General features: G+C 42.7%; 1 protein-coding gene across 1 annotated transcript in view; it reads left to right on the plus strand.

Annotated features, from left to right (window-relative positions):
• LOC145397996 (glutamate receptor ionotropic, delta-2-like) overlaps positions 1–16,483 on the plus strand; it is a 176,039-nt gene that overhangs the window by 118,016 nt on the left and 41,540 nt on the right. Inside the window, exons 4-5 of the mRNA XM_080270963.1 lie at positions 7,209–7,452; positions 7,931–8,080. Coding sequence (XP_080127089.1) covers positions 7,209–7,452; positions 7,931–8,080 — 394 coding nt within the window. The remainder of the gene's footprint in view (positions 1–7,208; positions 7,453–7,930; positions 8,081–16,483) is intronic.

The raw sequence follows: 16,483 nt of genomic DNA on the forward strand, positions 1-16,483 counted from the left end.
TTCATGATGACCTCATACTTCAAAGTTTTTGTAACACTATTGTGACATTAATATAAAACACTAGGATGTGTTAAAAAAATTATGTAACTCTCAATACACAGCAACAAGAAATTAATGCATTATAGCGTTGACAGTAAAACAAAACGTTAACAAATGCCAGCCCAAACGACACCCTCCAACCTACCCACCCACCCACACCCACCCACACACACACACACATATATATATATATATATATATATATATATATATCTATATATATATATATATATATATATATATATATATATATATATATATATATATATATATGAAGATGGGGGCGTTCACCATCCACTCACTCAATGTAGTGCTGCTCTCGGGTGTCTGCCCTGTCCCCTCCTCCATCCTTCTTTCCTTCGTCTTCTGTCTTTCTTTCCTTCATTCTTTCCTCGTCTTTCTGCCTGCGGGTGACTTTACACTCCCTCTTCTGTCTTTCATTCCTTCATTCTTTCCTCTTCCTTCTGCCCGTGGGTGACTCTACGCTGAGTGACAAGCCAAATGGTTTTCTGTACACCAGGAAACCATTTACTACGCTGGGTGGTAACCATATAACCAAATTTTGGCGCCTGGTGGTTTAGTGGGTAATTATTGTGCTCCAATCGGATTGAGCCGGTGAAGGTTTATATCCAAAGGGTGGTTGGGGTTTATTGCTCATGTAATGCTACTCAGGGATGAGTGAGGCTGGTCATTCTCATCTTATGTCGGGACCAACTGCCTAGCCCCGGGCTCCTACGCTTCTCACGGGGCATTGTAGGATTGGATGATGAATGGTTAAATATATAATTATATATATGTATATATATATATATTTATATATATGTATATATATATATATTTATATATATGTATATATATATATATTTATATATATGTATATATTTATATATATGTATATATATATATTTATATATATATATATATATATATATATATATATATATATATATATATATATGTATATATATATATTTATATATATATATATATATATATAGGTGAGGAGTAGACTGTAGCACCAGTCGAGCAGGGCAGTACTCCCGAGGTGGATGGAAAGCTGATGATAGGGAGTGCTGGAGCTCCCGTTTCATCAGCCCTCAGGACTAGTTCCTGACCATCCCCCTTTGCTGAACTTTTTCAGTGTCTCAGTTACACAGAGAGTAGGCCAGCATGCTCTCCAGTACAAATTTCTCTATCTTCACCAAACTACATGCACAGTACACACTACACTTCCTATTCAAAATTCACCAAAAATGGCGTCAATTCACCCAGCCTCGGAGTCCCCAGGGGGGGGGACCATAAATGCCCCCGCCATCTGCCCCTCTCCCGGTGACGACTCGAGGTGCCTGGAACCACTGTCTGACTCTCTTCTTCTTCATTTCTGCAACATTCGCGGCCTTTCATCTAACTTTCGCTCTGTTGAGCACCACCTCTCCTCCTCTAAACCTCACCTTCTTTTTCTAACGGAGACTCAGCTGTCTGAGGCAACTGACAGCAAACCCTTTTCTGTATCCTCCTACTTTCTCTATACTCATTTCAAAGCCAAAGGTGGCTGTTGTGTATACATACGCAACGACTTATCTTGCTTTCGTGTTCCTGAACTTGATTCTTCTGAATTCTCCACACTCTGGCTTCGGCTTTCCTGTCATTCTCTGACTAAATATATCTGTGCTGTTTACTTATCCCCTAATTCTACTGACTATCAAAAATTCTTCGACTATCTTACTTCTACGATGGAACACATTCTGTCTATTTCTCCTTTCTCTGAAATCTCCATTCTTGGAGATTTCAATGTTCACCACCACCTTTGGCTCTCCTCTCCTTTCACTGATCCACCTGGTGAACAAGCCTACATCTTTTCTATCCTTAATGACCTAGAGCAACTTGTACAGCACCCTACCTGTATCCCTGACCGCCTTGGAGAGAGCTCCAACATACTTGACCTCTTCCTCACAACTAATCCTTCTGCTTACTCTGTTAGTTTTTTCTCTCCGTTGGGCTCCTCCGATCACAACCTTATTACCTTAACCTGTCCTATCACTCCGGTACGGCCTGTGGACCCTCCATGGAAACGGCGTCTGTGACATTTTGGAGCTGCGGACTGGGAGGCCCTCAGGCAGTACTTCTTTGATTTTCCCTGGAATGACTATTGCTTCCATGGCCGTGAGCCATCTGAGTGTGCCTTGCGCATTACGGAGGTTATTCTCTCGGGCATGGAAGCATACATTCCTTTCTCATATCCTTTGACTAACGCAAGAAAGCCTTGGTTTAATCACGCTTGTTCTAATGCTGTCCGCAACAAGGAGAAGGCCTACAAAAGGTACCGGAGCCAACCCACCCCTGAATCACATAATCTTTATGTTTCTGCCCAGAATCGTGCTAAGTCTGTTCTCCGCTCTTCTAAAAATAATTTCATCCATACTAAATGCTCTCAACTCTCCAACTCTATTTCTTCCCGCTCCTTCTGGCACCTTGCCAAAAATCTTTCTAACAACTTTACCTCATCATCCTTCCCTCCTCTTTTCTACTCTGATGGTTCTGTAGCTATTTCATCTACTGATAAAGCAGATCTCTTCGCACAGACTTTCTCCTCCAATTTCACCTTAGACGATTCTGGTGCTGTTCCTCCATCACTTCCCCCCTCTGACTTCCTCATGGCTGACATTAAAATTTCTTCAGTTGATGTATTTTCTGCCATCACTGGCCTCAGTACTAACAAGGCATATGGGCCTGATGGGGTCCCTCCTGTTGTTCTCAAGAACTGTGCTTCTGTGCTTACACCCTGCCTAGGCAAACTATTTCGCCTTTGTCTGTCAACTTGTACCTTTCCTTCTTGCTGGAAGTTTGCTCTCATTCAGCCCGTTCCAAAGAAGGGTGACCACTCCCAACCCTCCAACTATCGTCCAATTGCTTTAACGTCCTGTATTTCAAAAATTTTCGAGTCAATTCTTAATAGAAAAATTTTAAGGCATCTTTCCTATCACAACCTTCTTTCCGATCGTCAGTATGGGTTCCGTCAGGGACGCTCCACTGGCGATCTTCTCACCTACCTTTCAGACTCCGGGTCATCCTCCTTTCGGGACTTTGGCAAAAGCTTTGCCATTGCACTTGACATCTCAAAGGCTTTCGATCGAGTCTGGCATAAATCTTTAATTTCCAAACTGCCCTCATACGGTTTCTATCCTTCTATCTGTGCCTTCATTGCTAGCTTCCTTTCTGGTCGTTCTATAGCCGCTGTTGTAGACGGCCATCGTTCTTCTCAAAGATCTATCAACTGTGGTGTTCCTCAGGGCTCTGTCCTATCACCAACTCTCTTCCTTTTAATCATCAATGATCTTCTAAGCTGTACATCTAACCCTATCCACTCATATGCTGATGACTCCACCCTTCACCTTTCCATTCGGTTCCCGCAAAGCCCATCTCAACAATTACTTCAAGAAACAAGGGATGAGGCTATGGCACACCTAATGTCTGACTTGGCTCATATCTCTGACTGGGGTTAAAATAATATGGTTGTCTTTAATGCATCTAAGACTCAGTTCTTACACCTATCAACCCGACAAAATCTTCCACAGGTCTACCCACTAATGTTTAATAATATTCAGATTAATCCTGCATCATCCCTGAACATGCTTGGGGTTTCATTTACTCGGGACTTATCTTGGAAAGATCATATTACATCTCTTGTAAAATCTGATTCCAAGAGATTGGGTGTGCTAAGCCGACTCCGCTCTTTCTTTACCCCTGCACAATTGTTGACTTTATACAGGGGTTTTATCTGCCCCTGTGTGGAGTACAACTCTCATGTGTGGGGAGGCTCCCCACATACAGCTCTTCTCAATAGGGTGGAGGGAAAGGCTTTTCGTCTCATTAACTCTCCTCCTCCTACTGACTCCCTTCAACCTCTGTCTCTTCGCCGCACTGTTGCATCTTTATCTCTTTTCTATCGCTACTTTAATGGTCACTGCTCCTCTGAACTGTCTGCTTGCATTCGTTCACCTCTACGACGGGTGCGTAGCACCCGTCTGGCAGCAAACTCTCATCCCTTTTCTGTCCAACTCTCTAATGCAAGAGTTAACCGTTTCTCCCAGTCTTTCATTTATGCAACAGGTCCGCTCTGGAACTGTCTCCCTCTGTCTGTATTTCCTGCTGCCTATGATCTCCAGTCTTTCAAACGTAGTGTGTTCAGGCATCTCAAAATGTTCGGATCTTGAATTTGGCTCTCTATTGTATTTTGTTTTTCTCTTGGAGGGAACTGTTACTGCGGGCTCATGGCCTTTGGTTCCTTCTTCCTCGCATTAAAAAAAAATATATATATATAGTGGTAGGTGAGAGCGCTCACCATCCACTCACTCGATGTATTACTGCTCTCGGGTGTCTGCCCTTTCCTCTCTTCCATCCATCTTTCCAAGTAATTCTCTTCTGTCTCTTTCCTTCATTCTTTCCTTGTCCTTCTGCCTACGAGTAACTTTACACTCCCTCTTCTGTCTTTCTTTCCTTCATTCTTTCCTTTTCCTTCTGCCTACGAGTAACTTTACACTCCCTCTTCTGTCTTTCTTTCCTTCATTCATTCCTCTTCCTTCTGCCTGTGGGTGACTCTACACTGAGTGACAAGCCAAATGGTTTCCTGTACACCAGGGAACCATTTACTACGCTGGGTGGTAACCATATAACCAAATTTTGGCGCCTGGTGGTTTAGTTAGTAATTATTGCTCTCCAGTCGGATTGAGCCGGTGAAGGTTTGTATCCAAGGGATGGTTGGAGTTGATTGCTCATGTAATGCCACTCAGGGATGAGTGAGGCTGGTCACTCTCATCTTAAATGTCGAGACCAACTGCCTAGCCCCGGGCCCCTACGCTCCTCTTGGGGCAATGTAGGATTGGATGATGGATGGATGGATGGAGATATACAATATATATATACACATATATATATATATATATATATATATATATATATATATATATATATATATATATATATACACACAGAAAAACAAGCCGACACATACGGACACGCACGCAAGCACACGTACTTACGCACACATGCATGCACACGCACAGACAAGGAAATAAGCACGGACGCGCAAGCACAAGTTCGCACACACCCATGCACACGCACAAGCACACATTATAAGAGAGAGAGAGAGAGAGAGAGCTACGGAGATAGTGACTGCAACAGAGACGGCGACAAATAAAGCGTTTGCAGTACAGATAAACAATGACGCTAAAAGTGACAGAATCTGACAAACAGCTGCAGAGAGAGAGAGAGAGAGAGAGGTGCGTGTACGTACGTGCGTGCGTGCGTGCATGTGTGTGTGTGTGTGTGTGTGTGTGTGTGTGTGTGTGTGTGTGTGTGTGTGTGTGTGTGTGTGTGTGTGTGTGTGAGAGAGAGAGAGAGAGAGAGAGAGAGAGAGAGAATGTCTTTCGTTCCAGTATATTTTTCACTATTCACCTACCATCACGAAGAACTAATATATCAAAGAAAGACATTGACAGCATAGCTCTTACTCACTCGTCACTCGCTCACAAAGCGTACTTTACTGGTGTTATACTTTTGTATCACAGCAGTGTTTCCAAAAGTTTTATGTCTGAGGCACTGTGTAAAGAACGACAGTTGGGTGTTGGGTTGGGGTTTGCGTGAGGTTGGGAGCTGGGGAAGAGGCGGGCGGATGACGGTTCGTCCCCCCTTCCCTCTTTCCTAGGTATGCAGGGGGTAGGAATTTGCATGATTAGAATTATACGAAACTTCATATTCGGGATCATAGCGTGGCAACATATAGGTATAGCCTGTTCGATCTCATCTGAGAAGAGAAGTGCCTTATGCTTTTGAAAGGTGGCAGGTGATTGGTCGTCCGAGTGCATTCATTATGAACGACGGATTATAAAATTATTTTTATTACAAGGGTTACAATAACTGTTTGATGACAAGGTTGCCCAAGTAAAGTGTTATATACAGTTTTTTGCATACATTACTATAAAAACGGGGAGTTACCAAGTATACCAGATGGTCTAGATACGTGTGAAATTTTGAATTCTCGGGACAAACGAAAACACACCCAGGTAAAGTTTTTTAAGTACAATGATTTTGTTTTTCTCATGTTCAGGCAAATTAAGGTAAATCATGTATTTGCTGCTACTTTATGTAAAATATAACCAAGTAAAACATCGGAATTCCAATAAAAAAAGACTGACAGACATGGGTGAAGAAGTTAATATTTTGTTTCCGTCACTTATAAATATCTCGCAGCCCATACCTTGTCACAACTCTGTTGTAAGTCGTAACTACTGTAGATACTCGAAACTGAAAAGATAGGAAACTTACTGATGATGCAAAAGTAATAAGCATTATTAAATCTGATTTGACAGCAAAACACTCTCAAGTAACTTCGAATATTCGTCTGTTTAATCAAGTGAGACATTCCACGAGCGGCCTACTCTCCCTCCCCCCCTTCCCCTGTGTATACCATTCACCAAAATTCTGAAAATATGTCACATTTCATTGGAATTCTAATGTTTTGCTAGAGTATATTTTACAAACTATAGCAGTAATGAAAATTTACCTTAAGTTGCCTGAAAATAAGAATAAGAAATCAGGGTGCTCATATAGCTTTACCTGAACGAGTTTTCATTTGTCCCGAGAGTTCAAAATTTCACAAGCATCTACGCTATCTGAAAAGGCCTAGTTTTTAAATTAATTCATGCAAAAAAAAAATATATCTAATATTTCATTTGGGTAATCTTATCGTCAAACGGTTATTGTAACTCTTATTATAAAAGTAATTTAAAATGCCTCGTTAATAATGAGTGCACTCAAAAAATCAGTTACCAGCTTTCAAAAGCATAAAGCTCTACCCTTCCTCCCAGATGAGATCGAATTACTATAGTATGTACAGTAAGTATGACGGTATTGATGATTTGTTGCCTCTGTAAGAATGCATTTTTGATATACTGAGTTTCGTGGGATGCCCCACTTGTCATCAGTCTGTCTCAAGACTCTATACTTAAATCACAGTGGATATTTTGTTTCCTTCGAGACTGTATTGTGCTAAAAGGATATTGATAGACCGCACTTAACTCTATGCAAGCTCATTCTAAGAAAAAAAAAGACGAAGAAGAAATCCCACTAACCTTTCATTACTGTCTCCGCTTTGACTGCCTCCCACTTAGACCTTCCATGGTTGACTACGGAGGTATGGTGCCCGAAGCCCTGAAGTCCTCCGAGAACCCCACGCTGGCAACGCTGGGGGATAAGCTGTTTTTAGACACAATCCATAATGAAGCGGACCCTTACAGATTCCTGATTAACAAAGTTCTTGCTGGTACTCATGCCTTGATATGCGGTTATGAATATCTCATCTTTACCCTGCATGAAAAAAGCGTTACCCGTACGACTTACGTCATAAGTGATAAGGTAAATATCCAGGGGTGGATTTCTCAAAGGTATTTATGATAGGTTCCCTGTCGTATCTTAGATTAGTTTTTGTGCAATGGCCAACGGCGTATGAATCTTTCCCCTCCTTATGTCATTCCTCAAAAAACAGTCAATTTTACATGAGGAAAACTGGCATTGCGTTTATCTATTTTGGATGGAAGGACTAAGGAAGAAGGCACTTTACATGTCTCCAGTTCTTCCTGCAAAAACAGACCACAGTTACGACAGGGTTTTGATCGTAAATATATTCGAGTATACCACCTCAGCCTGGTTTGAAGTAGACTTTTATAATAAAGCTTGTGATGCCACAGTACCTACTATATTTCATTATATCAATTTCCTCCTGAAATACTGCAGTGTTTCAATGTAACAGACTTTACTCAGTGTAACTGATACAGAGTTAAGTTTATGACTGTGTCCTGTACAAAGAGTTGGTAATTACTGTGCATCTTCCCAGCTCTACAAAGGCTATTTGGCATGGTATCTGCGACGCAGCACTCCCTACACTACCATCATCTCTGATCATCTCACCCGGTTAGTGGAGACCGGAATATTTACTAAAATGATCGAAATTCATAAAGGGAATTTGGTCGACAAAGGAAATCAAGTAAGTTAATTATCTTGATGCAATATTATAACCATGTTTTTCCAACATTGATAGCATTGGATAAGGCCAGGCCAACTGAATGATGATCTGCAACGTTAGTGAGCTTAGCATTTACGCTAGTGACGTCGCCATCATCATCAATAACATTACCTTTATCCCAACTCTCTTTCCTACATTATATTTTACGTGTCCGACTCTGGGCAAAGGCTTCAGGGCCTATCCCGAAGTCGCAGTAGTTCTCCATGGGGCCTAATAATCTTCCTACATCTCCACATGTCGCCACTTCGGCGCTAACATCCACCAACCATATTGAGTACGTGCTAGGGCTGTCTCATAGAGGGTAGGTGTAGTGGTATTAGCAGGGGTACTTTTATGACATGTTGGCTGGTCATCTGGTAGATCAGAAAAGTCTGCTTTTTATGAAATTTATATCCTTAAACTGTTCCCTGCCCCAGCCGGGATTCGAACCAGGTCCCATTAGGACTGCAGGCCTCCTCTCTACTGGTTCTGCCACTGCCTGAATAGAAACAAGAAACCAGATATGACGAGAAATACCAGACAGACGGTGAAGTGGGCTACATATCCGGTCAGTCGAAAACCGAAATTCTCGTCTCTGCCTCAAGAGGCCAAACGATTAACTCAAAACTGCGCTTCATAAAGTTTGTAAGAGAGTCGTTTATTCGACTAGTTAAAAAAGGGAGTTTTGATGCTTGTCATGTAGTGTTGCTGAGAAAATAATATTGTGTTCCTTCCTATATGATTATGGACAATGGGAAGATGTGTCAGTATAGTCTGCATTAACCCATTTGCGCCCAGCGTCCTCAACATAGGACAAAGCTAGGCATTTTCAAAATTTAATAAAAGTGGGAACCCCACGGTAGGGACCTATGAGCTTCGCGACTATGAGCCGATAGGCGGAGGGCGGTACGCTTAGTACCCTTCCAGAAAAATCCCTCGCACAGGAACCCTCGAAGCTAATGGATTAAGGTCAACACTGCGAACTACAGCCATGACTTGTCATCATTATGACCGATATTATTAAAGTCAGACGATTCCATACGAATTTGACCATGAAACACTTATTATTTTAAAATGATATCTAATTGTACCATATCATGAGAAGAATGCGTTAATTACGTTCACTATAGCATGTCCAGTGAGAAAAATTATCACTCACCGTCGAAAGTACGGATGCATGGGGGCAGGGCGAGGATGGGGGAAGCGGGAAGGAAGAGGAGGGTTGGAGGGAGGGATAAGTGAGCATGAAGGAGTGACATCAGTGACGTAGCCAAGGTCTAATTACCACCACCAACAAAAATCCATAATTCTACCACCATCCACTACCACTACCACCATTACAGTCATAAAAGAGAGACAAAAAAAAGCATTACTACTACCACCAACTAAAACCACTACAACCACCACCAACTACAACATTACAACCACCACCAACTACAACATTACAACCACCACCAACTACAACCATTACAACCACCACCAACTACAACATTACAACCACCACCAACTACAACCATTACAACCACCACCAACTACAACCATTACAACCACCACCAACTACAACCATTACAACTACCACCAACTACAACCATTACAACTACCACCAACTACAACCATTACAACTACCACCAACTACAACCATTACAACTACCACCAACTACAACCATTACAACTACCACCAACTACAACCATTACAACTACCACCAACTACAACATTACAACCACCACCAACTACAACATTACAATCACCACCAACTACAACCATTACAACTACCACCAACTACAACCATTGCAACCAGCAACTACAACCATTGCAACCACCACCAACTACAACCATTACAACCACCACCAACTACAACCATTACAACCAGCAACTACAACCATTACAACTACCACCAACTACAACCATTGCAACCACCACCAACTACAACCATTGCAACCACCACCAACTACAACCATTGCAACCACCACCAACTACAACCATTACAACCACCACCAACTACAACCATTGCAACCAGCAACTACAACCATTACAACTACCACCAACTACAACCATTACAACTACCACCAACTACAACCATTACAACTACCACCAACTACAACATTACAACTACCACCAACTACAACTATTACAACTACCACCAACTATAACCATTACAACTATCAGCAACTACAACCATTACAACTACCACCAACTACAACCATTACAACTACCACCAACTACAACCATTACAACTACCACCAACTACAACATTACAACTACCACCAACTACAACCATTACAACCACCAACAAATACAACCATTACAACTACCACCAACTACAACCATTACAACTACCACCAACTACAACCATTGCAACCACCAGCAACTACAACCATTACAACTACCACCAACTACAACCATTACAACTACCACCAACTACAACCATTGCAACCAGCAACTACAACCATTACAACTACCACCAACTACAACCATTACAACTTCCACCAACTACAACCATTACAACCACCAACAACTACACCCATTACAACCGCCGCCAACTACAGCCATTGCAACCACCACCAACTACAACCGTTACAACCACAACCAACTACTCTCATTATAACCACCACCATTACGTCCACCACAAATTACTATCATTATAACCACCATCACTATTACAACCACCACCAAAAAATTCTGATCCCATTACTACCACCATCGCCTATTACCGCCGTTTCCAACAACTGATAGGGTACCACCACCACCACCATTACTACCACTACCAAATGCTATCATTACCACCACCACCACCATTGCTACCACTACCAAATGCTATCATTACCGCCACCACCACCACATACTACCATCATTACCACCACTATCTACCGCCACAACCACCACCATTACCACCACTACCTACCACCACTGACAGCCACCATTATCACTAGTGCCAACCACCATTACCACCATCCCCAGACATCAACTTTTGCTTTCCAATCCTCGCTCTCACATCATCCTGGAGAGTGGTCAAAACCCTTGACTCTGACCACCTCCCAAACATCCACAATTCCAAAACCAGAATTACCCCAGCTGACCACAGACACACATTCACTAATTATAAGAAAACCAACTGGGAGACCTTCACAACTGGATCAGAACACTTTGAAACCTTAAACAGCACACCCATCACAGACATCAACACTGCTGTGCACACTTTCAATACAGTTGTTCAAAACGCAGACAAAAGACACATCCTTAGAGGCAACAGAAAGAAACACAATCCCAACTTCTCACCAGATATTCAAGGCCTCATCAGTCAACGCGACACACAACACTCCCCATCACCCCATACACAAGACACCGTACAACGTCACACCAGAAATTCAATGCCTCATCGGTCAACGCGACACACAACATGCCCCAACACCCCATACAAGAGACACCGTACAACAAATACAAGAACTCAACACTCAAATAAGCAATACAATATGAGAGTGGCAAATACTAAATTGGAATAATTATCTACAAACACTTGATCACAAAACAAACACCAGCATACTCTACAAAACACTAAACGGTATCACACTAGTCAACAGCAACACTTCACAATCACACGCTGCCATCATGACAACATACCCTCAAACGAACAATAAGCAAACCCTCTCATCAATCACTTTTCACACGTTAGTCATCTAAACCTCATCGCGACGACCGACCTGTAATCCGACGCAAGAGACAGTTCCCCACAGACCCAAACTTTGCACCCTTCACTTACAACCAGATGAAGTACATCATTAGCAACCTTAGGCACTCATCTGCCTGTGGCCCAGACAACATAAGCAACACACACCTTAAACATCTTAGACCACAAGGCATACAAGCACTCACGAACATATTAAACTACAGCTACTCACAGAACATAATACCCAACATCTGGAAGCATGGTACTGTCATCACTACCCCCAAACCCAATAAAGACCCCGCGTTACCTTCTTCACATCACCCCATCACACTCTTCTGCACCCTATCCAAAGTCATTGAACGACTGGTATTACAATTAGTAACACTTCACATCCCCCTAGTCCTATCACAACATGATTTGAGGCTGCTACACTCCACAAACACTCATCTTACTGACATTGCACAAAGAGTTTTTGGTGGCATCAATTCAGCTAGGCCACCACACAGAACACTCCCAGTTACACAACACATTAGCAAATTTTTTGAAGCCATCTCCCGCCATAACCTCACAAACAAAATATTCAACACGAACATGGACAATATCACATAAAGATGGCTGGCAAACTACTTAGCAGGCAGATGTGCACATGCATCATTAGTCGCTTAGTCACTAAACATCAGAAATTTCACAAACGGCGTCCCTCAAGGATCTGTTTTGTCCTCTACACTCATTAAACTATACATGTATGACATACCCACACTTCACACACCACAAATACACATAGCTTCCTACACAGACGACATAACACTTATATGTGCACACCAAAACGCAAACACAGCAGCACACATCCTCCAACCTTACCTCAACACGAAGAGAGAAACCCGTTTTGTAAACAGGAAAAATCATCCAGTATAAATATTGGATGGACTTACCTCAGCACATTGAACGAATGGTTCACCACAATCAGACTCACAATAGCCCAAGCCAGATCTACAATGACCCTTCTGATTCTCACAAAGTGGACAGAGGAACATAGTCATGTTACACACCTCACCATAAACAAAACTCTCCTATCACACACACACACACACACACACACACACACACACAAGGCACCGAGGAGACCAGACGCTCGCCACCATCGCTCCATAAACGGCCAACTTGGCCAGTGCCATTACCTAAATTAGTATTTTTATGTGAGTCAAGCTCTGTACCAGGTTAGACTAAATGGTGTTCTAATTAAAAAAAAAAAAAAGTTTTAAAGCAAGACTTGTTCAAACAGAAAAGAAAACAAATTAGAGTAAGAATGCGCACAATCAGCTGATCGTTTGTTTTGTCTTCAACTGCCCCAGGGAATATAAGTACCATATGTGTTTTTAGTATGCAACATGACCACGTACTTTAGTAAAACAAATTTGGAAAAGAAAAGGGATAAAGGTAGAAGGCAGGACGATGATTTCTACCAAGAACTGGTTGAAATAGAGACTCACAATAAACTGGTTGAACGAGTACACAGGCTAGAGACGGCTTTTCAAAATGAGATTGATGAAATTAAGAAATAGATGCACTTGGAAAAGGAAGAAATAGAAAAATTAGGAAAGGAAGTCAACAAGAAAGACATAACCATAGGTGAGCTGACAGTAGAACTAGGTTCACATAGGAGAAAAATTAGTGAAATGGCAAGTACAGTAGTCAACAACGAGTGTATTATGGAAGTTCAAAAATGATAGAGACAATTAGGCAAGTAAGCAGTCTGATAGACCAAAGCAGTGATATTGAGGAGAAGATAACACAGGTGAATGAAGCTGTGCAAAGTTACAAAAATGATGTGGAAACCACTTATGCTGAAATGGTGAAAGTAAAGAAAGACTTAGAAACAAGGGTGGAAGAGAAACGTATTAAAAAGGAAGTGAAAAGAATAATCCAAAACAATCCTAAGTTAGTCAGAGATTCAGTATATATCAACAAATCTATAGTAATAACTGGTATAGAAGAGGAAGAAGTAAAAAACAAGATCTCAAGAGACAAAAAGGAGATGGCAAATGTAATGAGCATATTGAAAGAAGTATCAGAGCAAATCTGTAGTAAAGACATAGAGGAACACAAAAGGTTAGGGAAATACGAGAGAAGCAAGTCAAGACCCTTAAAGGTAACCTTCCAGAGTGTAAACACTGTGGAGGAGATACTAAAAAATGCAAAGAATCTTAGGGAAAAAGAGAAGTTCAAAAATGTATGGATAAAAAGATGCCTAACACAAGAGGAACTGGAATTACTGAAAGAGAAGAGGGAGGAAGCAAAAACAAAAAAATGAGGGAAGGTCAGAGGAGGAGAAGAATAATTTTTTTTTTTTTTTACAAAGTAATAGGAATGCAGGTACGAAAGTGGTACATAAACAGGAGGGAATAAAAAGGAGGAAGGTAGTAGAACCAAGTCATGACAAGCATATAAACAAGATGATTACGTTGATGTACTCAAATGTGAATGGAATGGTATCTAAATTATTAGAGTTAAATGATTATGTCAAAGAAAATGAGCCACATATAATATGCCTAGCTAAAAGAAAATTAACACCAAGGCTATCAAATGACATCCTAAACTTAGAGGAATATAATATAGGGAGAAGAGATAGGAACTTAGCCCGCGGCGTCCCAGGGACGTACTTCCACGTCCTCACGTTTTGTCACAGCTAATCCCGGGGACGTACTTCAACGTCCTGCAATTGCAAGGTTCATAATTTCCACAATTTTCAAAATTCGCGTGAGATTTTCGTTTCGCCCGGGTACCCAAGCCTACCCTACCTGCCGCCAGGCGGGCAGCGTCCTAGACCCCGCGTGCCCCGCGCTCGCCCTTGTCTCGGTCACTCACCTGCTAGCAGTGACCCAGGTCAGACATGGCGCGGAAAGGTCTCTCAGACGAGGAAATCGCATCCGTCCTGGAAGCCTTCACTGGAGACAGTGATTCTCCACTCGATGATGATGTGGTGGATCGCAATTACGTCCAGCCAGAGGAAGAAATAAGTGGCAGTGATGAGGAGGTCCCTTCGCCCCGAAAAACGCGGTATGTGACATACCGTAAGGCAAGAGAAGGCCAGCCTGCTCCCCAACCACGTGCACAGCTATCTCTCCATGCCGAATCTGATGAGGACGAGGATGAGGACGATGAGGATGACAGAGGCCTAGGACGTGATATCGCCGCGTGGTTGGGAAAAGAGAAAATATCACCACGAGGATCAGAAGGTGGGGCGAGACGACACATAAGGTATGGTCAAAGTACTTTGTCTGGGGAAGTGGCAAGTGGTGTGGTGGGATTGCTGGGAGAAAGGGAAAGTGTTGTGGCGGCAGCGCGGGGTGAAAGTGAGAGTGGTGTGGGGGTAGTGCGGGGTGAATGGGCCAGTGGTGTGAGGGAGGCAGCACGAGCATGTGGTGCTCGTAGGCTTAGGGGAGAGGAGGTTGAGTCACTCCCCAGCACTTCTTTCGCCCCTGAATATTCCCAAACTTCCTCCCCACACGCCCCAGGATGTGGGGAAAGAAAAGAAAGGGATGGGAAAGGGTAAAGGAAAAGGGAGAGGGAAGAGAAGTGTGAGTGATGAGAGGCGCCGCTCTCCACCTCCCCAACCTCCCCCACCACCCTCACCTCCCCACCCTGACGAAGGGGACGATGGTGACGTGGCTGGAGACGGTGGTGTCACGTGGAACTGGGAAGATGGGAGTAATTTTACTCCCATCATTCACCCTTTCACTGAGGAGTGGCGGTCAGGTTGCACGGCTCCAGGTGTAAATGCAGGTTCTTCACGGTTGGATTTTTTCAACTTGTTCTTTGGTGAGGCGTTTGTTGGGCGCATAGTAGAACAAACTAATATTTTTTCACAATCCCAGCGCCGTGAAAGTGAACGTTTAGGAACCACGAGCAGGCATTCTGAACAGTATGACTATCCCGTGACTATTTCAGAGATGTTCCTATTTTTGGCCCTGGTAATCTTGATGGGTGTGGTAAGGAAAAACCAAATTCCTGCCTAATGGACAACTGACCCAATCATCCTCATACCTTTGTTTGGAAAGGTGATGGGTCATAACCGATTTTAGTATATTCTCGGCCGCCTCCACTTTTTTGATGCAGATGATCCAGCCAATGCAAATAACACCGATAAAATGAGGAGAATTAGGCTGGTATTTGATCATTTACGGGAAATGTTCCGCTCCTCAATTTATCCCTACAGAGACCTCGTCATAGACGAGAGTCTTGTGTTGTGGAGAGGCAATATTTCCTTTTGGCAGTACATACCCAGCAAGAGACACCGTTTCGGGTTCAAGATCTTTGTTATGTGTGACTGTAAGACTGGTTATGTGCAAGACATAGTCTTGTACACGGGCGCACAGACAGATATAATAGAAGATCGGAGTATAGGACTCTCTGGGGCCATGGTGAAGACAATGATAGAAGAGTACCTTCATCGTGGTCATGTGTTGTACCTGGACAACTGGTACATTAGCCCTCTTCTTGCTAGGTTCCTCCACCAACACGACACCGGAGTCTGTGGTACAGTCAAGAGAAATTCGTCGCCATATGGTCAAGATAGGGAGGAAACTTGACAAGAACGAGGTGGTTTTCTTCCAGGCCAATAACATCCTTGCAACCCTGTGGAACCACAACAGGGAAGTTTGCCTCCTGTCAACTGTTCACAGCCCCCTGATGCACCGCACAGACTCCGTGGATCACCGTA

This window comes from Coenobita brevimanus, chromosome 44 (assembly GCF_032717465.1).
Source record: "Coenobita brevimanus isolate Jiangsu-jjx chromosome 44, ASM3271746v2, whole genome shotgun sequence".
Classification (NCBI taxonomy): Eukaryota; Metazoa; Arthropoda; class Malacostraca; order Decapoda; family Coenobitidae; genus Coenobita; species Coenobita brevimanus.